This window comes from Ptiloglossa arizonensis, chromosome 3 (genome assembly GCF_051014685.1).
Source record: "Ptiloglossa arizonensis isolate GNS036 chromosome 3, iyPtiAriz1_principal, whole genome shotgun sequence".
Lineage (NCBI taxonomy): Eukaryota > Metazoa > Arthropoda > Insecta > Hymenoptera > Colletidae > Ptiloglossa > Ptiloglossa arizonensis.
In genome coordinates, this window is record NC_135050.1 from 3,638,093 (window position 1) to 3,665,715 (window position 27,623).

At 28.5% G+C, this 27,623-nt stretch overlaps 1 protein-coding gene across 4 annotated transcripts; it reads left to right on the top strand.

Moving 5' to 3' along the window:
- The first annotated feature begins 2 nt into the window (after positions 1-2).
- LOC143144477 (CD63 antigen-like) lies at positions 3-27,274 on the top strand. 4 transcript variants are annotated; one of them, XR_012991430.1, is made up of 7 exons: positions 3-221; positions 11,622-11,810; positions 12,049-12,219; positions 13,995-14,216; positions 15,971-16,032; positions 22,495-22,709; positions 26,648-27,274. XR_012991430.1 is itself a non-coding variant. In XM_076306918.1 (6 exons), exons 1-6 carry the CDS (start codon positions 159-161, stop codon positions 18,455-18,457), a joined length of 723 nt encoding a protein of 240 aa, XP_076163033.1. In that variant the 5' UTR covers positions 3-158; the 3' UTR covers positions 18,458-18,769. The 4 variants fall into 4 exon arrangements, 2 of the variants coding, with proteins under 2 accessions (XP_076163033.1, XP_076163034.1); XR_012991431.1 differs by having other exon boundaries at positions 13,995-14,094; XM_076306918.1 differs by lacking the exons at positions 22,495-22,709; positions 26,648-27,274 and adding an exon at positions 18,442-18,769.
- Positions 27,275-27,623: the final 349 nt, after the last annotated feature.

Sequence of the window (27,623 nt, forward strand, 5' to 3'; positions counted from 1 at the left end):
TCCTAAGCGAGTTCTCGAAGCGTGTACTACATTCTGAGGTGCATAATTTCAACACAATTATAGAAACGACGCATACAATTCTCAATTTAATTTCTTGCATCAATACTCATAGATTTTTTACTCGTTTATCTTGAAAATAGTGAACAGTGACTATAAAAATGGTGTCTGGTGGAATGGCTTGCGTCAAATACCTGACGTTTCTCTTCAATTTAATATTTGCAGTGAGTCTCCATGTTGTATTTATGACTTCCGTGACTTTTAATTTTGTTTAGTATTTTCATTGTATTTATCGATGAAATTTATTTATCTATTATTTTAAAAAACCTGAAAAAATAAAGTTGAGTATATTCAAAATAGAACATATGAATTAGGGCGAATGTTTCATCAGTTACATATTTCATTTCAATGTGTTGAAATAATTAAGATTCGAAATGTTTACAGTTTTCATTATTTCTTTCAAATGCTATTTTTAGTACAAGTTAGGACATTTAGGGAACTACTTAACAAAATTCTCACATTGTAAGCACAAATGATAAAGTTAAATAAATATTCATGCAAAGAAAAGTTTATAGATATTTTATTTATTGATACCAAAAAAATTCTCAATTTGAACACTTTTATATTGTATCATATACTTTATAATATTTAATGACTTACTTTATTATAATACATTTATGTAAAAATAGTATACAGATAATATCAAAATATCTATTGCACAAAAACATTTTTTGAACATTTTCTCAATGATGAAAAGTTGTTTCATAAACATAAAACAAAAATAAGAATTTTTTTAGAGTTACTTTTATTAAATATTTTCTGTTATATTTAAGTTTTTGCTTTTTACTGCCCATATTACAAATATATGGGCAGCAATTCAAAAAGTATAGAGAGATGTCAATTATAAAGTCTGTACTGTTAATAAATTTAACTATAATTACTAACTCAAGATTATGATTTAACTAAAGGAACTAAAATGGTAGTGAATGACAATAAATCTTTTGATTAAAACTTAAAAAATATGGATGTTTTCCAATATGCTTTGTTATTATATCATTAAAATAGAACTGTTAAGCAATTGTTGTTTCCACATATATCTAGGTTAAGTGAATTATTTCTTTGGTATTTGTGTTTTTGTACACTATTCTTATATATGTATGTAAATCTTCATAATACTTAAATTATGTGCATACATAGTTTATAGTCATATCATTTGTATACAAATATATCTAGTGCAATAAATTATTTGTTTGTTTTATACAAGTATGTGTGTTTGAAAATTGCATGAATATTTTTCTTTTTTTGTATGTAATTACATCATCGTATTTAACTTCTCAAATATAAAGTATTTAAAAAAGTTGACTTGATTTTGTTAAGAGAATATTGTAGATGAAATAATAATGGATATGTAAGAAGGATGTACTATGTATGAGGAACTTTTATAAATTAAGGGATTAAACTATATATTACTACATATTAGTTTTTAATATGTAGTATATATAGTTTTACATATTTAAATTGTGAACAAAGTTTACACAATACACTGAAAATCATAATATTATGAATAAAGATGTAGAACCCTTAGCTTTGTGCCAGATGTTAATCATTTAAGTCAAAATTATAAATGCTTTGAGTGTAGAGTTACAGAAGTAATGCAGGTTCTTCAGATATGATTCATCTAAGAACAACAAATGAGTCTAACACGAGAGGGTCCCTAAGTACAAGTCTAACTTTTCAATGACATTTTGCATTATAGTAGAGCTTACAATATTGAAACAAATAATAATGGTTTTGTTGTAAAGCATAAGTACAGTTTCTAAATAAGATATATTAGCTTTCTTATTTGTGTTATCTTTTTTAATATTATGGAATTCTTCCATTATTTATGTTTGGGTATTAAAACTGAATTTATTTTGTAAATATTGCATTTAATTAATACTTTAATTGAACTGAATACATAAGCTGGATTATTTGCCAGAATAACATACAAAGACTGAAATTTTATTACGTGTAAGTATAAATTTAATTTATAAATATTACATAAAATACATATCAAAATTTAAATTGTAGCAAACATATTTTATTTGTACAAGAAAATGTTTCAGAATGTAGTGTGAAAATATGATATATATTCATCACCGTCTCCTATTTGCTTATATAGATAACATAATAAAATGATTTTTCTTGGATATGCATATTTTTCCAAGGTGTGTGGTACCAGGTAAGTATTTTCTATGGCATAAAAGTAAAAATAGTTCTAAAAGTTTATCAAATATTTTCAAGCAATTGAAGAAAGAAGTACTGCGTAAAATCTTGTGTGAGACTAGTGAGTGTATTTATATATAATATAATGAAGAGTAGTGTCAAGTGAATACCATTTTCTTCATTTAATTTATTTTCTAACTCTGAGGAGGATTATACACTGCAAGAAAATATTGTTAATATAGTGCCTCCATCTTTTATCGAAGAAATTAATATAAGTAATAAGAGGTGTAGTTACAAATTGTGTTGTAAATTAATCATTTTAAAATTAAAAGTACCATTTGAAGAGTATAGTGATGTATATAGTAACAATACAATCTTGATTAATGGAAAAAATATTTGTTACAAAGTTATAGGAGTACTTTCTATGTGTGATTTTGTTAATGTAGAAGAATTCAAATGTTATCAGGAAGAATAAAAGGAGAATCTAGTGAAGAACGATGAAATGAAAGACAACATACAAGAATTATTGAACATTAGCAATGGATTTGAAAATGAAGATTTACATGTTCTGCTCAATAATAACAAAAATAGCTTTGCTGGATTTCTTGGCCAGAATTTATTCCATTTGGTTATTAAAGTCACATTACCAATTAAGAGAATGGGAAAACAGCACAAAATATATTTGTGTTACTTAACTCATATATTTGTGATGGATTTTGGGAAACAAAAGAAAAGAGAATTATTATAACTACTTACCTAATTCAATAATAGTCTATGATGACTGTATGTACAGTTTGAACCCAATTTCCAATTTACTACATCTACACACTAAATTAAAAATTTCAAACAAAACTCAATATACATCAAAGAAAAATTCATAAAATATATTACAAGTGGAGAGATTTAAATAGGTGAAAAAATTGCATAATTAATATTGATGAGATAGAACTACAATATTATAAGAAGAACTATATAACTTTGTTATCTATAACTGAGGATATAAGAAAGTAAATGCACGCAGTTTGACAAAAATGACAATTCTTATTTAACTTACTTTTTCGGGAAACTTTTTTCCAAAATGGCAGTATAACAAGAAATATTTATTTGTTTACAATAAACAAATGGAGTATCTAGTCTGCAAAATATAAAACCAGTGGATACAACATTTTTAATAAATTGGAACACATACAGACCTTTTTTAACATACATTTTCAACAACAATAACTTATCAATATTTACTTTAAAGATTATACTGCCAAAATATATTCTATATTGAGATGTTAACCATGTGGTGTATATTTATACAGACAAGTAAAACATTACATAAGAAAAATATAAAATTACTGAAATATAGAAAATGAGGGTGCAGTCTCACAATGAAAGAGGGTGCTATAAAGTAAAAGTATTTGTTGCATAGTAAGGTAATAAATTACATATTATAATATTTAACAGTATTGATTATATGTTTTGAAAGTATTAATAAGTCCTTCATTTTTTTTATAGGTATGCTTAATATGCGTCTTAGTTATTGGACGAGAGGTCACACTTCATTTGCTACACGCTGTAACAATTAATGAATCTATTGTATTATTAAATAAAACAAACTGAACGTAATATCATCGTGAATCCGCTCCTGACGTTTATTCGCAGCATCACTTCTATCTGCAGGAATTTGAATTATAATGTATTTATCAATGCACACACGCGTTCGGAAAATTAGATAAATACACACATGGAAAAACCGTTACATAAAATTCTTCTAAAAGCTGTACAACAAATTTACAAAGATCTTCCTAGATCACTGTTACTCATAATCAAATTAACAACGAAAATTTAAATTCTAAAATAAATTCTGAAAGCCAAAGTTATATAGAAAATTATTTAAGCTGGTTCGAAAATCGTTGAATTTGTGGCTGGTATTGTAGCTTGTATCTTCAACGATAGAAATATGTTACTATTAAGCAATATTAAGTATAATCGATATTAAAAGTGACAATGAACTGCATGACTACTTTGAGCAACTGTTGAGTACAAAGCGTAAAAAGCGATACAACGAAGGATCATCACATTGGAAGTGAAATTCATTAACATTAAAGAAAGTTGCTGGCATTTTATACTCGAAATATGATCCAAAACTAGCTGATTAAGAATGAGATAAAAGAATCGTGAGGATTTTAAAATAGATCAATATCTGCAATTTTTATTGTTTTTTCGAAAGTATGTCTTTCGACCATAATGGCAGCATAATTCGGAAAATATTTATTTTAGTACTTTCATCTTTTGACCTTCATATTATAGATAACACTGTTTATCTCAAGACAAGCTATTTTTATTTAACTTCAATACTTTTTTCAACTCGTGAAAAATATTCAGAATTTTCGTAATAATGTAGGATTGATTTTTTAGTCTCATAAACTACAATTTTCAATTATTTCCAATTTCACATTGGTCATTTGAAATGGCAGAAATACATTTTCGGAAACTATTTGAATTTTTTGTTTCAAATATCCCAATTGTGTAAATTGCTATTAATGCGATACATTATATTCGTAGGGATCAAAATGTCAGAAAAATGAATTTTTAATGTGTCAGTAAATTAGAAAGAGAAAATAATTAACAAGTTTAAAGATAAATTGTAAAGATGACCTTATTTTTCGACTCAGTACTCTGGTTATTCTCTTAACTACTATAAATGCAATATTTTTTGGTTTTTTTTTTTCATATAGTCTATATTCCCGCGTGCATATGTATTGTATATATACACTTACTGATAAGAATTAAGAAATAAAGTATTCATTTGGAAATTATTATATATTATTTTCTGGAATATATAAGTTGAAACTAAAAATAACACGAAGAAATAACATTCTGTATATAAACGTACAACGATTTTTTTTCTCGAAGATAGTTGGATAAAGATTGCAATTAATATCGAGTTAAAGAAATCAAATAATAGCGTTGTGATAAAGATTAAAAAGCATACTTTGCTTAAGGCACAGTAATAGGTCAATAAAGTATATGCTTGAACAATGTATAATATAAGTTTTAAACAACACTAATACGACGAAACCAGTCGATTATCGTAAGATTTGGTATAGTATTTTACTATACTATAATATTTTAAACATTTTTCGTGGAACGAAGCATTAATGTAATAAAGTGACGAAATCAATCTCTGGACTTGAACCCAATAGAACATCTGTGAGATTATATTGAACGTCATTGGAAAGTTATTCTTTTATCAATAAAGCAGAGTTAATGCAACAAATTACAAAAATATAGTGAAAAATACCGACTGAATTTTGAGTTCCATTAATCGAATCAATGTCATGCAGATATCATACAGTACGGGTTTGTAGGTACCCAATACTTTGGATTAGGTCAACAAAACTCAGGCAAGCTTGGGTGGGTATACGTAAAATACACATATATTCTCAGGTAGCTAGATATTAAGTTCGACGCATTATTCATAAAATTACAAGCTTAGTTTTGAATAAACTACATTCTGTTATAATATGAAACAATACATCATAGCAGATGGCCACGTTGTTGATAATAAGGATTTCTTATAACACGTTCTACAATTTCTCCCGAGTATTCAAATCATTTAGATGCATTTATTTTCTCTTGTGAGTGCCATTCTGTATACAATACATTCTATTATGTTATGTTGTGTTAATTTATGTAATGATACGCTATGTATTCTATTACATGGATGGAATGATTCATAGTATATGTGTTTTAAGTTTCGATAAAGTTTTGAGTAATTCATCCAGATGAATTAGCTGGTCCAAATAAGAATATCTTCCATCCAGAAATGTCATCAAGTTATCCCCTCGAGGTGGAAATATGGAGTCGTAAAATTTTTCAATCGTTAAGCTGGAGATTGCACGTGTCAGTGACATTGCTCCCTTAAGTTTGCTGATCGTATTCCAGAATACCCTGATGTCACGAATATTAGTCGAATCAATTCACGAGTTCATATATTCTTTCTTTTTCGTTTTAACAAGGATGATATATTTCCTCTCTGGTTAGATGTAATCAAGTCTTATAGATTCGTTGTTTAGCTTTTTTCGTATTCTGCAGAGTCTCCTGACACTTTACCTTGATTGATGACACTCACGTTCAAACCATAGGCTTTGATTCTCCAGCATTCGCTATCATACTCAAATCAGTTACTGAAGTTTTAATTACCGTGGAGATTTCATTGCTTGGCGAGTCTACTTCGTTACAGAAGGGTGTTGTTTCTGAAGTAAATTGTCATAATCATTTTGTACCAATTTTCTTAACTATTTTAACCTTAGCGTTTGCTCAACGATCGGAATAATCGAAATCTCGTGTCTTCGGTCGGAAATAATGTGTTTTAAATCGATTCTAATCCGAATTGATCAGTTTCAATACGGAAAACTCGGTCATCGATGTTATCACTTCATAATTAACCCAGGCATAATCGATCACACTTGTGTCTTTATTTCTTACATACATAAAGTCTACGGATTTTAAGATTTACAGATGATCGAGTATCAATTGGTCATTCCCATTAATTATGGCACTTTAAGTCTCACGTAACAAGTAAGTTAGTTTTCTCTAGGCACTTCTCTGGTTGTTTATTCAAAGTCCCAATTCTACTATTAAAATCTACTTTCATCAAAAGTAGAATCTAGGATCTGCTTCACTTGTCTCCTTAATAAATTACATATGAACAATTTCAAGCTCTTTCCGATTGACTTTTCCTTTGAATGTTATAAAAATTGATATTGGTTTCCAGAATTTGTACCTCTTGGACTATTTCAAGTTTATAAAAGATAAGCAGGTCTCCACTTGCTTTACCTAGTTACTTTTCCTTTACTGTTCAACTTTTGATATACTTAAATTCCGAAAAGATGCTGGGAATCTATGAAATTGTCGCGCAGTGCTACGTTTCGCAGGTACAGCAAATGGTACAGATTTTTAGGTTCCCTCTCAATTCTTACCGATTAGATTGTATAGATTGTCTAGTCCATTCGTTCCAAAATGGTAACTCTTGTATTACATTCACACGCTTATCCCTTCGTTACTTTGGTAGGAATTTATATCATTGCTGGCCAATAATAGGTTACTCAATAAGTTTTTACGTTTGATAAGAAATGGAACTATTAGGTTCGTCGTTTTATTTTTCTAAATATGGTACTACTGTTTGATGAACATGTGTGAAGTATCATGTAGATCTGTCGACTCGTTCATATATTTACAGTTGTTCAAAATTAAAGTATCATAGTATTCCTTTTTCAATAAAAAAAACAACAATCTAGTTTATAGCGGTTTTTCGTTGCTCGATCATGCAAATGTAGTACCTGGTGCCCTTAAGTTTAATCTTATTGGCTATTATATTGGTGTCTTGTCTTCTTCTTTTTTCAGTTTAGTGATTAGAAGCGACATGTTAGATTTCTTTTTATAACGTTAACTTCTTTCACTCGGACTTGGGTTCTAATTTGTTTCATCAGAAAATCCTCAGTTAACTTTGTCACGTTTTCAATATTTGCTTCAAAGTTGCTAATGACAATGGTATTTCTTGTTGCTGCTTTTTCTCTTCTGTTTTCCTTGTTTTCTAGTATTTGAATTCTCTTTAATAGAAATTTTCTCTCATTTTCCCATTTATTCGCTTGCTTGTCAATTTCTTCTTTGACTATATCCCGCATTGATGCTTTGATTTTTCATGATCATCGTGAGGATTTCTAGCTTTACTAGAATTTCCTGTAAAATGGTTGGTTCCTCCACTATGTTTAATTCTTCCTTGCTTTCATTGATCTTTCTATCGAATGCGTTATTGATATTTTTTATTCAATCTTTTGTCAATATTTACATTTTATACAATATGAGGAGGGCAACGTCTAAAGAAATAAATTTGAAATGGGATCAAAATGTTTGTGACAGAAACGTCGGAAACAGATTGAGTAAAATAGGTTTTCCGTCCTGTAAGGCAAAAACGAAGAAGCCACTTCTTATCAAGCAACAAAGAAAGAAACGTTTACAGTAATGCAAGGAACACAAGGATTATTGAACAGTGTATGACTGGAAACGTGTTATATCTTCAGTAACGAGTCACGTGTATGTATTGGATCAAATGATAATGCTAGAGTGTTTCTCTGGAGACGAGTTGATGATACCAGAGAGAATTGATATGAAGATTCCAACAAATTTTCGTTCCAATACGATACTGCAAATTGCCACTAAAACCGAATAGTTAAAGATTGTTTAGAAAATAATAGAATTAAGACAATTAAATGGCCATCCAATAGTCTAGACTTTAATTCGATAGAGAACTTATAGACAATATGGAAGAAATTAGACCATAAAAAACCGAAAAATAAAATGGACGACGAACATAATCGTAGGAGCAACAGCAGTTACGACGTGTAAGAAATTCGGTGAGAGAACAATCCAAATAATAGATAAACGAATATTTCTCTCATTAACGGTAAGATAAAATATAACGTTTATAAATTTTAAACGCGTTTTTCAAAACCGTGTACAAGATATCTCGAGTTCTATCTTATCAATTAGTTTGAAATTTTAGTTACCATTATTGTAATATTTATTAGGTATTGACGATCGTCTATTTTTTTTCAATTTTCTTAACGTTTTGCAAAATATAAACAAATATTTAACAAATTTTCGATCGAAATTCGATCGCTAAATTCCAATTGCTTATCGATTTGTTAACTTTTACAAAAATTGAAATCTACGATCGTTAATGCCTAGATAACGTATTATAGTTTATAACATTTTTTTGATTTTTGTTGCAGTTGATTAAATTTGTTGGAACTCTGTGCACCAGTTGGCAATTTCAAAGAAAAAAGTATTTCGACCGAAGGCGCCGCAGAACATGAAAATGACTATTTTTTAAATAATATAAGCAGTTTTTATAGTTAATATTGTAATAAAATACTATGCAAAATCTTATATTAATCGTTGTTTAAATATATACTTTATTGACCTATTACTGTCTTAACCCCTTAAGCAAAGTATGTTTTTTTTCATTTTACATTAATTCTCAAAACGATTACTTCGTTTCTTAACTGTTATCAGTAAGTGTTCCTATTATATTTATGTTTGCCTTTAATTTTCATAATTTTTAATTACTCCTAATATATAAAAATCATTTTACAAATATAAGGTATGAAATGCAAACTAAAGGACAAATGTATATTACTTTATTTGTATTTCTTTCGTTTGAAAAAAAATATGGAACAAAAATAAAGCATTGTTGCATATATTATATTTAATAAAAATTATGAAAAATGGAATGAAGGTAGACAAAATCAATGTAACGTATTTTATGAAAATTTAGTAGATCATTTAATAACATTGCATTTAATTAGAAGACTAAACTTTTAATAGAAGATTTTTTTTCTTTAATTAAACAATTGAAACCTCGTTTTGCTGAGCCGAGAGGGAGCTAAGACGCTCACATAAACGGGGCCCCATACAGGATTATTGAATGAATCATGGCCCTGTAGAGACAACAAACTGGGCCATTCGAGCCCCTTAGGTTGGGGAGGAGCCACTCTAGAGCACCAATTATCGAGTAGCTCAAAAGAAATCGAGTGGTTCAAAAGATAACGAGCAGTTCAAAAGAAATCGAACAGTTAGAATAGAATAATAGATTGTATAGTACTAGGAGCAACCTAGTACCTTTATTTTTATCGAACGACAAAACTTATTGAACAACTTATATATACAAGCTTTGACCATCGAATTAGGACCACTCAAGCACTGTTGAAATATGGTAAAATTCAAAGAAGTTTCCTGTCAAAGAAACGAAATTTCTTCTTAAAAAGAGGACTGTCAAATTTTACAAATTTTTTTATGTTTGACAAGGTCTTTATAGCTTACAGAAAATAATGTCAGCAATTTATTGTTTTTAGCGTCAGAAAGTATGATCACTTCCCTTCAAAATAAACGAAATCCCATTAAAAAAGCATGTTTTTTGATCAAATTACAGCCATTTAAAAAAACGTTTACATGTTCTAGCTGTCGAATTATCTAGGATCACTCATCATTTTTAATATTTTTCGTGTTTGTAATCAAATTCAAAAGTCTGAACAATTTTTAAAGAAGAAATGTATTAATTGTTACGTATATATTATACATACTAATGTTTTGTGTTTTAACACATACATATTAATATTTTACGATTTTCCCTTTTACCCTAATAACAGTTCCTAATTTTTCGGGTATGTTTCTTAATCCTTGTCTTATTATTTTTCCAAATATCCATAATTTTACTTTTTAGTTTAAGTATTAGTACTATAGTTTATATTACCATGTATGAAGAATGAATTTGAATATGTACATGGTCGAGAAAAAAAAAAAAATGCAAGGCGAAATAAAAGGAAATGTAGGCGTTTCTTTAAATGACTGTAACTTTATCAAAAAAAAACATTTTTTTTAATGGGATTTGATGAATATCAACAAAATTATAGAATTTTGAATTTTATCGTGTTTCAGCAGTAGTCGATAATTAGGGATCATATTTACTTATTATATGTATACATATATGTACATATAATGATTAAGTGTTTTGTACGATCTGATTACATTCTATATTGTACTTGAATGCACATAATACTACTGTTTCAGATGTTTTTATTACTGTTCAGAAATTTTTAATATAATTTTATAAATATTTAATGTTTATTAATACTCTCTCTTGTATATAAGTAATAAACACATTCGTATACATTTCTTTAGTATCTTATTCTATCTACTTTCTTTCTAAATGCTCTATTTTTGTTATCTTTGTATTTCTGATTTCTATTTTATTTTATTTTTTTTGTCAAGAATGGACAATCTTTAAATCGAAGACCGTGATTGTTGCAAACACTAAAAACTTATATTTTTAAATGAATTGAAGCATACATGTATAACTACCGCTTTGACTTTTTAAGGTATTTGCAAAAAAACTGTCGATATCATATTAAATTGTGTCTATAGGCGTGTATCAGTATTGGTTGCTGGCTACTTTATAGCGACCAAACGAAATAGGTTGCTCAAATCCAATCCTTATTTTTTATTTATAAGGGTTCCATAGCCACTAATATCAATTAGTATGTACATTTTCTTAATTCACCGCCAATATTTCATGTCACAGTGGGGATTCTCAAAAACTTGGATTGGATTAAATCGATGGGATCCTCGAAAACTTAGATCAAGATTAATTCTATAGCTTCGCTTTTTGACAAATTAATATATTGGATCGAATAATATTAATACAATATAATAATAATAAAAAACAAAAGTAATCATACACTTACGATTATAACGTTATAATTATAAATATTTATATTATATTAATACATTTATATTTTTGTATAACCAATTAATACCGATATATACTAATTTATTGTTTTTAAATATATCAATTTCTTTAATTGCAGATAACCGGAATCGTGTTTATTGCAGTTGGCACTGTGATTCTTGTAGTTTACAGTGGTTACGATAACTTTATGGATAGTTGGTTCTTTGTGGCACCAATGTTGATGATCATAGTAGGTGCTATTATGTTCATTGTATCATTCTTTGGTTGCTGTGGAGCTGTCAAAGAGAACTATTGCATGATGATAACGGTAATGATCAATTATTACACATATTACGATACTGTATAATCGCTTTTAAATTAAATATAAACCAGTTTTTGCATGATTATTAGACTAAAGTCAGAGTTAAAGGATTTATTGAACTTAAATCCATAATTCTAAATGGTATATTAGTATTATATTTTTTTAAATACAAAGTATATTTAGTTCTATTAAGTATAATGTAAATTTTAAATAAAATTAAATTTTGCTTGTATGTTTTATACAGTTTTCTGTACTAATCCTGCTAATCTTTTCATTGGAACTTTGTGCTGGTATTTCTGGATATACGATGCGGGGAGAAGTTCGAAAAATGGTAGAAAATCGTTTGAATAGCACAATGGAGCATTATTCAAACAATGATGATATTCGTAGGTCCTGGGATATTATGCAACATGATGTAAGTATGCATACCATTGTTTATCAATCCAATACATTAAAAATGTGAAAAGTATGGTGATACTGTATTGAAATTGATGAGTTATCAATGAAGTAAGCTTATTCTGTATTAACATAATGAATTATTGATTTGTATCGATTAAGCCAGGCCAGCCCAGAACTGGCTCCGGAACCGAAAGAGCTTCTCTCATTCTGTTTCTATCAATGGAAACATTCAACTGTCCTGTCACTCTCAACCAACCACCTGTCGCTACTTCTCAATCACCACTCAAGATTTATTCTTTTCTAAACCAGTTCTTACAATAGCTAGAAAATACAGGTGTTGTGTATATATTATACATACTAATGTATAATGTATATATTATACATACTAATGTACAATCTGTATATTATACATACTAATGTATAAATCTATATATTATACATACTAATGTATAACATATACATTACGACGAATGACAGTGGTGGGAGGGGCTCATCTTGTGGGCAGGCCTGGATTAAGCTGCAAAGCTTTATGCCTCTGTATCTAAAATAAATGCAAATACAGTGTTTCTCCACAAGTTCACGTAGACTCAATTAACCCAGAGCAACTTGAAGAACAAGTAGATATTTCAACAATTACAGAGATATTCTAGTCTAGATTGCAGTACATTAATTGTTATTCCGAGATTTTTTAAAACAAATTGGTAACATATTTTTGTTGGTACACGTATCTTTCATCTATATTTAGGAGTTTACACAACCTTAGAAATAAACACACTGGTACCGGATCGTTCACTGGCGCCAAACACATTTACACACTCGCGCGCGCGTCATCCCATGCGTGAACTGAAATTTGAGATATCCTAGCTACCATAACGTATTTTTAGTAAATATGCAAAAATATCGCGTGTAGACTACGTATCACTTTTTTAAATATTCGCTGCCATTTACTACTATTTAAAAGCACAAAATATTATAATTATTGATAGTGACGTATTCAGGAAACTTTCACCCATCTTTTAAGCCGAACTAACATTTCTAAACCTTTCTAACATTTATAGTCTTCATGTAATACCTTATTTTTGCCAAAAATCGACCGGTTTTTTTTTTAATTCAAGATGGTAGAGCAATTCTACTTTCGAATTTGTATTTAGGGCAATAAATGGTGCAAGAATCATCCAATGAATATTTTACAGATCAAAATTCGTGTTGCACTGTGTAATTGATTGAATATTCGTATAAATATGTATCCTATTTAATCTTATAGCCGAATTATAATCACTTTTGCACTACAATAACGTATCGCTGTTTACCTTTATAATAATTACTCAAAATGAACACTTTCAGCCCATTACTCAAATGAACACTTCAGCCAATATTTAAAACACTACACGTATTTGTTGAATTCGTTGCCAGCCTCCTATACATACATATTAAAATAGTTTGAATGACTATTTATTATAATTTCTAATACACAATAAATTAGTGAAATTATATCAAGTGCTTTTAGCAAGAAAATGAGTGAGAATGACTCATGCAGTGGAATAATCAGTAAGGTTGGGAGATATCAAGGAGTTACTAAGCACTGAACACAAACACTTTACTAAAATCGCTTTAACTAGCTTAATTAGTCATTAAGAATAAGTGAAGTACAAAAATGGCTGTAACTAGGGTACAAGATCAAATAGGTCACACGTTTATATGAATATTTTTTAATACGTTGTATTCCTGCTAATGTGACTTTCATATACTACGCAATCCTGTATTTAATGAAAAATAATTTTCATATTTCAGCTACAATGTTGTGGAATGACCGGTCCAAATAACTGGGCTCAGGTTGGTTTCTTAGATAACAGTGTACCCAATTCCTGTTGCAAGGAAGTACCGGAAGGAGGTATGTGTGACTTGAATTCAATTTATATGTACCAAGGTGGATGTATGCAGAATCTTCAGTCTGCTATTGAACATAATGCATTAATTTTATGTGGCGTTGGCATCGGAATTGCTATCATTCAGGTAATTATTATTTTTTCAATATATATTCATTTCCAGTTGTACATTTTTTTAGAATTAAGTCTAAGTAGTATTTCTGATGCAAATGATCAATATTTTTAAATAATATCACACGTTACAAACAAGTTTATCTATTAAAGTAGTAACATTATAATGTACAATAAAAGATCTTATTTGGAAAACACTAAACCCCCCCCTTCAATGAATTTATTTTAAATTTTACACATTCGTCGATCTCTATCATTTTACGATAGAAGTGCTACTCTACGAAAAACGAAATAAATTAATAACTTTTGAACAATTGAAAATGTTTTAATGAGATTTTTATTAAAAAATGGCAAAAAATTATTGCTTTTGTTCAAAATGATCCTGTTCAAAGAATTTTGTAAAAATTTTAAATATTATTTTTTTTTCTCCTTATGATTCTTGCAATTTGTCCCATGGACATTCGACAAGAAATTTTGATTTTTGTGGATAACATGAGTGTGATAATCCCTTTAGATCGGCACTTTACAGAAACAGGGATGAATATTAGTGAAGTTACACTGGCTTGAAGTTCAGTGTACAGATAGCAAAATGACCTGATGATCGAGTGTTGAATGGGACGCTATTATTAGTCCCTTCTGCTTCTCCTATTTGGAGTATTGAATGTATACATACAAACTCTTATTAAATATTCGGACATCATGCTATTCAAAAAATTGTTGTTGATTTCGATTTTGTCGTGTTTTGTTTCATTTGCGTTCCTCGTCACGTGGTGGACTTCTAAGGGAGAGCGGGGTCGTAGTAACACTGTAAATATCTCAAAGTATATAATAAATATTAATACAAGTTTTCAGGTATATAGTGTAAAATGACATTTGGAGCACTCTATCTATCATATTTATGTAAATGCAAAATAGACATCCGTATAATGAAGAAAATAATTCTGCGGCACCCAAAAGTTTAACTTTTCTTACTATTTTAAAATTGTAATATAAACGCCCTTTTAACAAATATTTTCTTGTTTCTCGCTTTAAAGCTTCAATTTGATCTTTCTTAAAGAAATATTGATCGTCACATAGCATTCATAAACATGCTTTACTCGAAATGAGTAAAAGTTGAAGAAGAAGATACTAATATGCTTTGCGTGATCGTGTTCTAAAGTCAAAGTGTTACTACTGACCTTACTTTTCCCTACATGTGCTCGACTTGCAAGAAGAGAACCCGAGGTCTACATGCTGATTTTTTAATTGAGTTTCGATCAGTGGTAGAGCTTGAACTAAACTGAAATTAACAATGCATATATATGTTATATTTTGTAACGTACTATACAAAGATGATGAATGAAAAGTATGCGAGTCTCATTGATTACATTTGAATGATTTACCACCTTTTACACGCATTTGAACCATGCTGTCCCGCTAATCATTTCGTCAGTTCTGCACGGTACATGCAATTGGTGATACGAATTCTTACAGTTTCAGGGTAATAATCGAATAGGAAATATTTAAATAGTAAAAATATTTATGAATTTCATTGTGTAAAGCAAAATTGAATAATTAAAAGATAAAATTCTATGTAATACATATTAACAAATATGTTTAAATGTTTTTAATGTTAAACATAGTTTATTGATATGTCTTTATGAAATAAATGATATTAGCGTATAAAATATTATTTATGCGCTAAAGGTAGTAAGAAATTGTAATTAATAAAATAGTATTAAATGCAATATTTATAGATTAGTATAATGTAATAGAATTTTTTAATTTCAGTTAATTGGAGTAATCTTCGCATGCTGTTTGGCACGTTCAATTCGCCACGAGTACGAGACTGTGTAAGCTGACAGTTACCTACAGTTGTAATGCCTAAAAATTGCACTCGGACTCCGAAACGTGCTCTGTTTCTTTCGCTATCACACACACACACACACACACAGACACACATATATATATAACAATTGTTCCAATTTTTCTCTTTAAGTAACAGAATATTGCACAAATTGCACATTGTATATCATTTTACCATGTTGCACTAAATAGGTAGAACAGAATAATCTACTTCTATATAAGGTATTCACAAAACCATGAGACACTTTTTTAGAGACAGCTCCACGTGTCAAAATATAAAAACAACACTTCTTTACCATTTTGTTGTTTGAAAATTCGTTTTCAAGATATAAGCAGTTAAAATTTACAGGTATTACTTCTAAAAGAATACAAAAAACGCGATACTTATAATTAAATTCCAGGGCAGCATATACATGTTGATGCACGTCCATCTTCGTAAACTTTAATGTACATATTTTTACATCGACTTTAGTTATTTTTCGGACACCAAAACTGAATACTCCTTAAACTTTTATCATTTTGGAAACATTTATGCAATTACATAAAATATACTAACATTCAATCATACCAGAAAAAAAATCATATCTGTGAATCAAAACACTACATTTACTCAGTTTGCACACAGTATAGATATTTTTCACAAATCTAGTAAGTAATGTAGTAAATTCGTAATTCGTGTTTTTGAACGATTTTCCACTGAGGCAATTTTGCATTGTACGAAATGAGGAAAAAGTAAGTGAAGAAAAGTTTTGGTAAAAATGTAGTTGTTATTCAATAATTTTGTTGCCCTTTTCTGGATATGAGTAACATCTATTTCTCTTGCTCAGCTGTTGAGTAGAACTTCTAGCAATCAGTATTAATTCGACAATAACAACGAGAAGAACTGTATTTTCCGATAGGAATGATAGGAATTATGTATGTAAATATTACACTTCACTGAAATGTGAACAAAAGTGTATTTTTAATGTGTATTTACTTGATATAAAAAATTCGATTTACTATGATGAAAAATTAAATTGTTTTATGGGATTGCATGATAAATATATTTAAAACGATAAAAGTACAAAGAGTGCGTGAAGAATTATTAAATCCAGTGGGAAAATACATTAAAATTCACAGAAGTAGATGTGCATCGACGTATGGCTCTCATATAAACACAAGTAAATAAATACATATGCTTCTTTTTCGTGGGGTAAATCTTCCTAAGATCCCCTTGATTCCTCAAAGTGGGGTTGGAGTGAATGTGGAATTCCTACTCACTAAACTTCCACGGTGTTCATTTTTTCACAACCACAGAGAGAGACACTAGGAATTACCAACAATCGTGTTTGTTGAACGGGAGAGGGAGAAGGGGGATATTCGTATAATTCCTCCGTCCTCTTTTGGCACGGCGTCGAAACGCTTAACAATAGGATAGGATCACATTACCTCGCCGTCATTCTTCTAGGAGGTATCCTAATGAAGGATAGAAAAGTGAGCGTGTCTCCCCTCTACTGCCAATGGCACAGCCACCACACAACCTTCACAGCTCGAGATGAAAAGAACTAGCCCCTCCCCCCAATTCTGATACCCATGTAGGCGGTTACTCAAGTTACCCCTCCCCATTATCCTAGAGAGGGTGTAAAGAAGGCGTCTAAGAGACGGACAATCGCTATTCTCGTGCTCACGCTCCCTCTCTGTGTCCTTCTGTGACATAACTTGTGCACAGAAGTGTACGTCCTTTCAGACACCCTCAATCTACCCTGGCCAGGTAGAGCATACCTCTAAAGTAGGTTGCGTCATAACTTGATCACCGGATCAGTGCAAGCAAAGCGTTATCGCTTCCTTCCGTATATGGTGCAGTATTTAACCCTTGGGCTACTAACTACGTGACAGCAGACATTATTTCAAACTTGAGTCGTAATAAAATATATTCTGTATGCATTTTGAAAGTACTAGATATAAACTTTTTTTTTTGTACGCCTTTGATTCTCAGTTTTGTAACTTTGAGATCAGACGATCTTAAAGAATGGGTAAAAATGACGTTTAATATTGGAGGGTCAAACAGTGTCTCCCTAACTGCTTGCATTTCGAAAACGAAGAATCGAAAAAAGTGTCCGATATTTGTGTAAATACCCTGTATGAAAGAATCTACTTCTACCTAAAATTATAAATGTTCTCATTGCTAATAACATTGCGTTTTATATTTTATCGAGCACGTATAAATAGTAACTTTCACTTTGATCGTTTATTACTGCTATTACTGCTGCCATTATTATTCTTATTATTAATAGCAGTAATAGTAGCAGTAGTATTACTAGTATTATTATTATAACTTATATTTAAAATTTTATTTAAATACTTTTAGTTTGATGCTAAAAGTTTTGATATAAAATAAAGCAAGTATTTTTGTGCAGTATCATGACTTTCTGACTGTTTCTTCAAGACTGATCGCTTTTATTCTATGTTAATGGAACAAGATGTTTGTACTTTGTTAACAAACTACACTCAGAGATCCAAGAATTATAAACCGAAAGTAATATATATTTATGTTAAGATTTCAATGTTATATACATAAATATTAACATTTGCTTTGTTACAAATAAGGTTCTTTATAATTTTATTTTACAAAATATCAGTTTTTATATTAGTGTCTATTTCATTTTTTTATTTAACTTTAAATATGAAATTATTGTAATCGTTAAAAGTACTAAATTTTCAACATCAAAATATTTTTAGCTTTCTTTCTCGAAATTTCTTGCGTTATAACTTTTCGAACTCTGTATATTTTTTCGTACCTGTTATTTTATAAATTACAAATATCATTTTTGATTTTTTTTGCAAAAATAGCAAATAAAGGTAACAATAGCAAAACCGACTACACGTTTAATTAAAAGAAAAATAATATATTAAAAAGGTATTATGGTTTAATCATCAAATAGATTTAAAGTACTTATTGTAAGTAAAATTTGTACTACACTTTTACTACTGTTTTTATTATTTTTCAATTGATTTTTAATACTGAAGACATTATAATGATTCATAATGTCTTGTTTGACATAATTTATTTTCTGAAATTTTGATGCTTATACCAATATGTCTTTCATTCAGTTAAAAATGCACTTTATTTTAAAAAAAAGGTACGTACTATTGTCGCATTGATACAATCAAAGAAACTGTCCCTATTTATCTAAAAAATAAGAAAGCGTTCTGTTGTTCAAGGTTTTTATAATGTTGACACAATAAATTATTATTAATAAATTTTATTAATAAGATTATATGATTGCACGATTGTATGTGAAAAAAACTTCGAAATTCGTTCTGTATGTACATATAAGTTAGTAAACAAATGTGTTCATTAATATTAACTCTGTTCGACGCTTTAAAAACTTCAATTTTGTATTTACGCTTTCCACAATCTGGACATTAAATTGACGTTGAATATTGAAACAATGAAATAGAAATTTTTATTATATTGGAAAATCTTTCTATTTATGATATATTGAAAATGGTGTATTATATACCTATTAAGATTTCCAAATACAATATACTTTTCAAAGTTATTGCTTTTGAATTCCATTAAAAATCTTAATATAGTAATAGATGTAATTTAATACAAATTTATTATAGTAATCCCTTGTTACCTACCCCATTAAAAATAAGACCAAATTCAAGCATATTCAAACTATTTTTAATTGTATGCAGTTAAAAATTTTTCAGAGCTAATTTTTCTAATGTATAAGGGGAAATAATATGAATACAGTCGTGTTTAGTTTTATTTTCATTGGAAGAATCTCACCAAACCATGATATTACTTTTATGAAAATACAGCTAGTTACAGCTAATACAGCTATAATTCCTAGCATTACATCTGTCAAATCCCTTTCACAAAAACAAAAGGAACTACCATGTTAGAAAGAAAGATAATTATATCATTATTTAAAGATTATTCTTATTAAATTACACATGCCGCACAATATAAGTTTGCATGTTGAAAATCTTTGATGAAATTCTGTTTTATAATGTCATATTGAGATTCAAGCTTTTTAGTGCCAGATTTCTTCAAAGAAGGATTGTAATGTGGAGCCAAAAATTTAAATAGAGTTAAACACCTTCCATTTTTTACAATACTCACATTTAAGTAGATTTGTATCTTATCTTTTAAACTCGTTCCCGCATTGTTGATTGAATTTTATAACTGGAAATAATATAATATTTATTTTTTGTATAGATGAAGTATTTAAGTTGAGAAATAATATGTTGATTACAAATTGTCAATATAATTTTATTCTAACAACTATACATTATAAATTTATAAAATATTCATTTATTATGTATGATAATCATGTAAGACAGATACTGTTTACATATTATCATTAGGGACATCCATTTCTTCATTACCGAGATCAGAGAGATCTATATTTTTCACATTTTATTAAGTATTATCACCAATTTTCACTTTTCACAATTACCATAGTTTACTGAGATTAAAAGCCAGAAGCAGATACGTTACTTATTATAATTAAATTATATCAATGTTTTAAAACATCAATGCTTTTGTAATTTATTTAAAATTATTCGATTTTCAAGAATTTCAGTCAAATTTTTGTTTATTAGTTTAACTAATTATTTTATATTAATTCCAACATTTATTAGATAAACTGTCAAAATATATAGCATATTGCTTATACACATGGTGTTTTGAGCAAATGCGTCTATATCAATGAACAAAAATATCATTTGTGTATTATATATCAATCTACATGTAGACGTACAGATACCGTAAGCTGATGAAATGAAAGTACAGAAGGTGGCTCATAATTAAATATTGCTCCATTAGCATCACCTATCTCTGCATTACCATTACCATTAAGTGACTGTCCGGCTAATTAGAAAAATGTATGTGTGTTATATTTCTAGATGTATCCCTGAAGGTTGAACTATTAGGCTGCATCAATCAGTAGGCGTGCCATCTTTTCATCGGCCTTTAGTTCTTATTTTTCACTTGTGTTTTTCACCGTTAAATTGGCCGTTAAATTTAATAAATCTGAAATTGTAGACTGTACACGTACATGCATAGTTTACTCAGGTCTTAGCACTGTCGACATACCTATCTATATACGTTGAATATGCCCTACTAATCAATCAATACAAAAACCAATTGTTGGGAAATTCTGAATTTCAAATCCATTACAAAACATGGATGGTTTCGATACATTGACCTATATCGACTGAAAATATCGATACATGGTTGCCATCCCTACACCAAGCAATTACAACTCAATTATGTGCACGTGCAAGATCTACATACACATTCAATTACTTAACAGCACTTAGCGAAGCTATTCAAGTTTATTATGGAATAAATCTATTATGACAATACAAACTTTCGCATTTATCATCACTTGAAAATTATATTGTTTGAATTTATTTTGCAGTAAGTTCTAATAATCTATAAAAAATGTGCAGTTTTATTTGAAAAATACCGGTAAGTTCGCAATGGTAATAAATATAATCGTAACAAATAACCCAATAATCAGAATTTTTATTCTTTCAATTTAAACAATTCTTCTTCGATTAAGTTTCCATAATACAATAGAAAATTGGATTTTACTTGTATTTACTTCAGTTCACATTTGTGCCTATATGATGCACTGTCTCACTTTGATAAGTTTTAAGTCACCCTGTATACATTTCTCAATCCTTCAGCGATCGGAGTTACGGAATGAAAACTGTTCTACACGGCCCGGCGTGAATAACTCACCTTAAAAACGATGCAACATGTGATAGATTTTGAAAATGTCCTTCCGTTAATCGAAATAATATATTGGCATAAATTGCTGTTCCTTGCCTGGTACTTACATTACAAAACTCAAGGAATATTTCTTCTATTAGCATGATTCTAAATTTTAACTAATTTATAGATATTTCAGTATTATTGCGATAAATAACGGAACTGTTCATACCGCATTCGGTAATTTTCCAAATAATTTTAACAAAATGTGATATTTTATCTATTATTGTGTATATATTATACATATAGATTCTCAAGTGAGTGGTCCAAACAGGCCCTATTACGAAATTGTTGTTTATATAAACAAAGAAACACAAGACGTAATCTGTTGCATAGGTTTGTATCCGATACGGACCTGGACGACGTGTGAAAAACGTAGAGTCCGTAAACGATACGGAAGTGGTCGCTGAAGGATTAATGATAATAACATACTTTATACTAAAAATATATATTTTAGTAATGCTACTGGATGTTACTATTTCATAATTAATTTTAAATCAGGAAATTTAATATTATTAGTAATCTACAATTTATAATGTAATATTAAAGATTCTATTTAGTTCCATATTTTGGAAAGTGTAAATTATATATTCTCGTTTTGCCATTTGTAACACTAAACGTATTCTATCAAAAATAGTGTATTATCATGAATGATTTAATTGATTTCTACTTTCAGCGAAACTGCAGCACACTGATCTGACATCCATTAGGAGGCATAATAACTAAGTGTTGTTCGTCGTGCATTCATTAAAAGAATAATTCTAAAGTCGTCGCAAGACCATTTACTTAGAACCTGACTGCAGTCTAATTTATATTCATCAGCAGTTTATCTTAAGAAGAAAGCAGACCATTGGAGAATATAATTCACTTACTGCCACTATCTGCCAAATGGTTAAAACCAAACTTCTCTTTATTAAACTGTACTTTATATAAAATTAAAGTTTGGAAAAGAGATAGAGTGATCAGTACATATTTCAGTCTTTTAGACTGTGACATACATCAAGTCATGTGTGTCACAGTCTAAAAGACTGAAAAACTCAATCTATTGAAATGAAAATTATTCAAAAAATTTTTACTCTAGACAACATTCTAAATCCATTTTGTATATTGTAGTTATATAAAATACATTTTCAGTGTGCATAATGGAGCTGGATAAATATTTATATTCTATATTCTTTATAAAATACCAAATTTGAAAAGAAATATAGGCAGTGAAATATGTTATTTTTTATTCAATATTTTCTTTATCCTAAACATTAATAAGAATGCAAATTACAAATAATTTATTTTATTAATATTTTTTAATTAGTATTGTTATAATATATAAGATGTTCCTGACTTCTGTATATGATCTCACTAATACATGTTATTCTTCTGATGTTCTCTGAAGGTACATGTAGTACTATGTAAAAAAAGAATATGATTTTATTTAAAGAGATGACAGTGACTTTTAAATGTGCAAAATGCTTCCACCTATAAAGAAATCATGTTTACTATGTAATATTTTTTGAACAGATTGAACCCTTTATGTAACATATTTTCTAATATCACTAATAATTGTGACGATATTCGCTTGGATCAATTTGGATGAAATATCTTGTATATTGTATATTATAACATATGGCTTCTCAGGATTTAAATCTATATTTTTATTGAGAAGAATTATTACATTATCATTATGAACTTTAAAACGTAATATTATAATTAAAGAAAATTGTAAATAATAATATAATACATGCCATTATAAAAACAATATGATATAATATAATTACAGTATAAAAGAATATAAATTATAAAAAACAAATTTAATTAAAAAATCAACTACTTCATACTTAATTGCAGTTCATAAATGTAAAAATATTGTTATCCAGCTCCAATAACTACAAAGGTAATATAAACATTTTACATTTTTAAAAAATTTATATCTTTGTTAATGATCGCTCTAAAATAAGTTTACAGGTCGTTACATTTAAAAGCTACTATATTAACCCTTTGGGTGTGTGTGGTAACGATGATCATCATTCGTATCGAAAGAATACTTTGTGGTACTTTTGAATAGTGTTACAAATTATAATTATAATAACTGTACTTTCTTATACAGGGTATAACTAAAGTGGGTGATCAAACATTTGGAAAGAATATTTATCTTAACAATAAAAAATAGTCATATATATATATATATATATAGATCAAAAAATTTTTCCTTTCTAGGACATAAATAATACTTTTTGTTTATTTATTTCGGGACGAATAGATCGCACTATGATATAACTAATATGAGATGAGAATTGGCGATTGCAAATTACTTTTGAAACACTATATATAGTCGTTATTTGTATCAAAATATTGCGGTCAATGCAAATTCAACTAAAACTACCTACTTGATGACTTGATGGAGGTTTTCCTTACAAATTTGCTACTTTATTTAAAGACAAGTATTAATTATAACACTCCAAGTTACTCCACTTATAAGTTTACTTTCTTGTAATTCTGTTCTATGATATTTATATTGCAGATAACTATATTGCACTTAACACAATAATAATTAAATTCCTTTTGAAATAGATTTCAGTTTTGTTACTCAGTTTTTAGTTTTTCAGACAACAAAATGAATTGTCAAATTGTGTGAATCCTCTTGATGACTAATTGTCATAAGTGACTCACTACAAAAAAAAGTATAATGGCATAGTGAATTTATCGGTTGCAATATAAGAATATTCTGACAGCACAAATTCCAATTAATTGGGATTAGAATAAATTTTGATGTTAAAATAAATTACCATCTTAATAAACATTAACTCAATTATATACTAAATATTTAAATAAAGATTGCTAATTTTCATAATTATTACAATGTACATTGATTTGAATGTCAAAACATTTTATATATAAGTGCTATTATTGTTTATTTCTAACACAAATGACTAAAATTAGCTCCTTAGTTTGGTTACCAATTTTAGTTGGACCTTGTATGCAGAGATTTGATTTATATCACTTCTTAGTTGAGTATTGATAAAAGAGAAATTGATTTTGCATTTAAAATCCAGGTAAAAATATATAACAGAAGAACACAAAGAATACCTAACTTACACAAAATATATAAAATTCAACAGCATTAATTAATTTTGCTTGCAGTCATGTATTATATAGAAATTTCTTACAAAAGATGTTTGTATAAGGTGGGTTGCCGATTTGGTTTACATTTTGTATATTGTTAGTGAATGCAATGAATAATAACGTATTAAACGCAGTCAAAAATGATGTTTAAAGTTTTCATATATATTAAGGTATTTATTAAGAACAACTATATAAAAAATTGGAATAATGGTAATGTTTTCGATTGCCATTTCCAAGGACGTTAGTTCGTCGAATATCTACGGATTAATTATTTTTGTGTATATAATCATATTTCTACGTAGTGCATAAAATTGATTTATTTAAAGAGCATTTTTATAAATCATCGATTTCATTGAGTAATCATATATAAAAAAAAAATTAAAAACCTTGAAAATATATACGTACGTGCGCACATTTCTGTATGTGTAGGGGGGGGGGGGGGGGGGAGAAAAATATTGAATAGTGTGATCTATGCGTTCATTATGTTATTATTCGTTATATTTACTGTGTACAACATTTGAACCAAATTGGTATGTTACGATTGAAGTTGTTATCATTTTTGCAAAGAAAATTTAGTGAGTTTAATAAACAGTAGTTGATACAAATAATTTAAAACTTTATAACAACAGATTTTCATTATCGTTCACGCAAGAAAGCTTCCAAAATCACGAAGTAATATTGCTAAACCGTGGCATTGCGTCGATTTAACGAATTTTATTGTAATTATAGCAATTGTAATTTGCAACTATTTTTTTCCTTATTTTGAAATCTCGCATATTTTAATACAATTCTTAATAAATGAAAAGTGTAGTATCAGACCAAGAAAAGAAATTCTAAACAATCTTGATAACAGAGGGTTGGCAGTGGCACAGTGGTCGGCTAGAATGTTAACTGTCGAAGATCTTCAGTTGAAATCTTGCCATGTCCAAGTATTGCTCTCTATTTCCACGACTCCCTACAAAAATAATTATTTAATCATTTTGAATATCATTCAAATAGTTAATTGTTTATTGTTTTTTTACCATTATTAATGTAATTGTAAATTCAATTTTTTACACAAATACTGTAAAAAATTCAGGTTTCTTATTCCTACTTAAAAATGTTCAAATTTGTTTCATTGACTAATCAGTTTAATATATATTAATTAATAATATATTTATTGAAAATATATATAAAATGAGATAAATCATATAATGAAGTTTTACAGATTATTTGTGTTCAGTATTTTCACAATTTATAATCTTTCTAGGGGGGTAATTATACTTTTCACAAAAAAATAAGCGAGGTTTCAATAATATTAAAATAGTAAGAAATCACAAGAAAAAATAATTAATAGTATACTTCTCAATAGATAATACCGAAATATTAATACATACTTAATTTTTAGTGATGTTATCTAATTTAGTAATGAATTGGTTAATATCGATTAAAATGATTACTAACCATTTTCTTTTTTTTTTTTTTTTTTCGAAACCTGGGAATACTTGAAAATGTTCGTACCCATAAATCATTTTTCCTTGAGTATGAGAGTTTATTAAATAATAACTTTTTCATTCTATATCATTCTTGAGTTTTGTACGTATTTTGTAAATTTCGTTCAAAACTTTTTCATGATTTCGTATTTCACTTTTATTAATTTCCATTTTATTATTTATAAACTGTAGTTTTGTTCTTTGTTTTATTGATTCTATATAGTAATGTTTTACTCGTAGTCCTATTGAATGAACTCCTTGCCGAACCATTTAACTCTACGAAATCCGGGTCCAACCGATAGGAGACAATACACACTAAACAGGTCAGAGTGATACAAGTTACAATACAAGCTGAAATGCGAAATACTACACCATTTTTAGTATATATGGCCCGATTTTCATTCCACGAGTCAGATTTGTGATGTTCATGTTTGGCCCTTATTTGGTTCTACGAATCTGACTCGTGATATTCATGTTTGATCCAAAATTGTGATCACGAGTCAGGCTCATTAAAGTACGCCAAGGGGTTAAACAATTTTAAACTATGTTAGATTTTAATATTGATTTATATAATTCTGTAAAAAAAATTGTATTTATTATTGAATATAATGGAAACAAAAATCTTTGTTTTTATAATATACTAATTTCAACAATAGGTTGATAATGGAGGAAGTCTGGTGATAACGTGAGAAAAATGAAAAATTGAATTAGTATTAAACGAGATAAGAAACGATTGTTTTTAGTTTGTCATGATATTTTTCTGCTTGTAATTTAATTAATTAATCGATGTATTATTGTTCTTTAGGAACTGATCACTTATCACGCCTTGTTCGTAATAGTTTTTATCTACATTAATAAACTATGTTAAGTAAACATTGCATTTGTTTATTCCACAATACAATGATTATTTGCACTAATTCTGCCAGAATATATGGTTTTAGTTATAGTCTGCATTTGATCAATTGCATAATATTAAATTAGAATTCATTCACTTTATATAAGTCAATAAAAACTGCGAAATTCACTATGATATATTTTTAAAAATGTTAATATACTAGGGGAAATTGAAATAAAAGCCTTCACTTTAATGTAAAAAACGGAGTAGCGAAAATTCTATACGATTAAACTTTGTTTTTTATTTAATTATATTTATTTATAGAATTAGCAGCTAACATTCAGTAATTGCATGAGATGCTTTCTTGTACATTCGAGCAAA

Bases quoted from the DNA above. Each gene is read 5' to 3' on its own strand.
- LOC143144477 (XM_076306918.1), top strand. From the start codon at position 159: ATGGTGTCTGGTGGAATGGCTTGCGTCAAATACCTGACGTTTCTCTTC. The intron at 12,220-13,994 runs GTAAGTATGCAT...TTCATATTTCAG, and splicing joins GGGATATTATGCAACATGAT to CTACAATGTTGTGGAATGAC. The intron at 14,217-15,970 runs GTAATTATTATT...TTTTAATTTCAG, and splicing joins TCGGAATTGCTATCATTCAG to TTAATTGGAGTAATCTTCGC.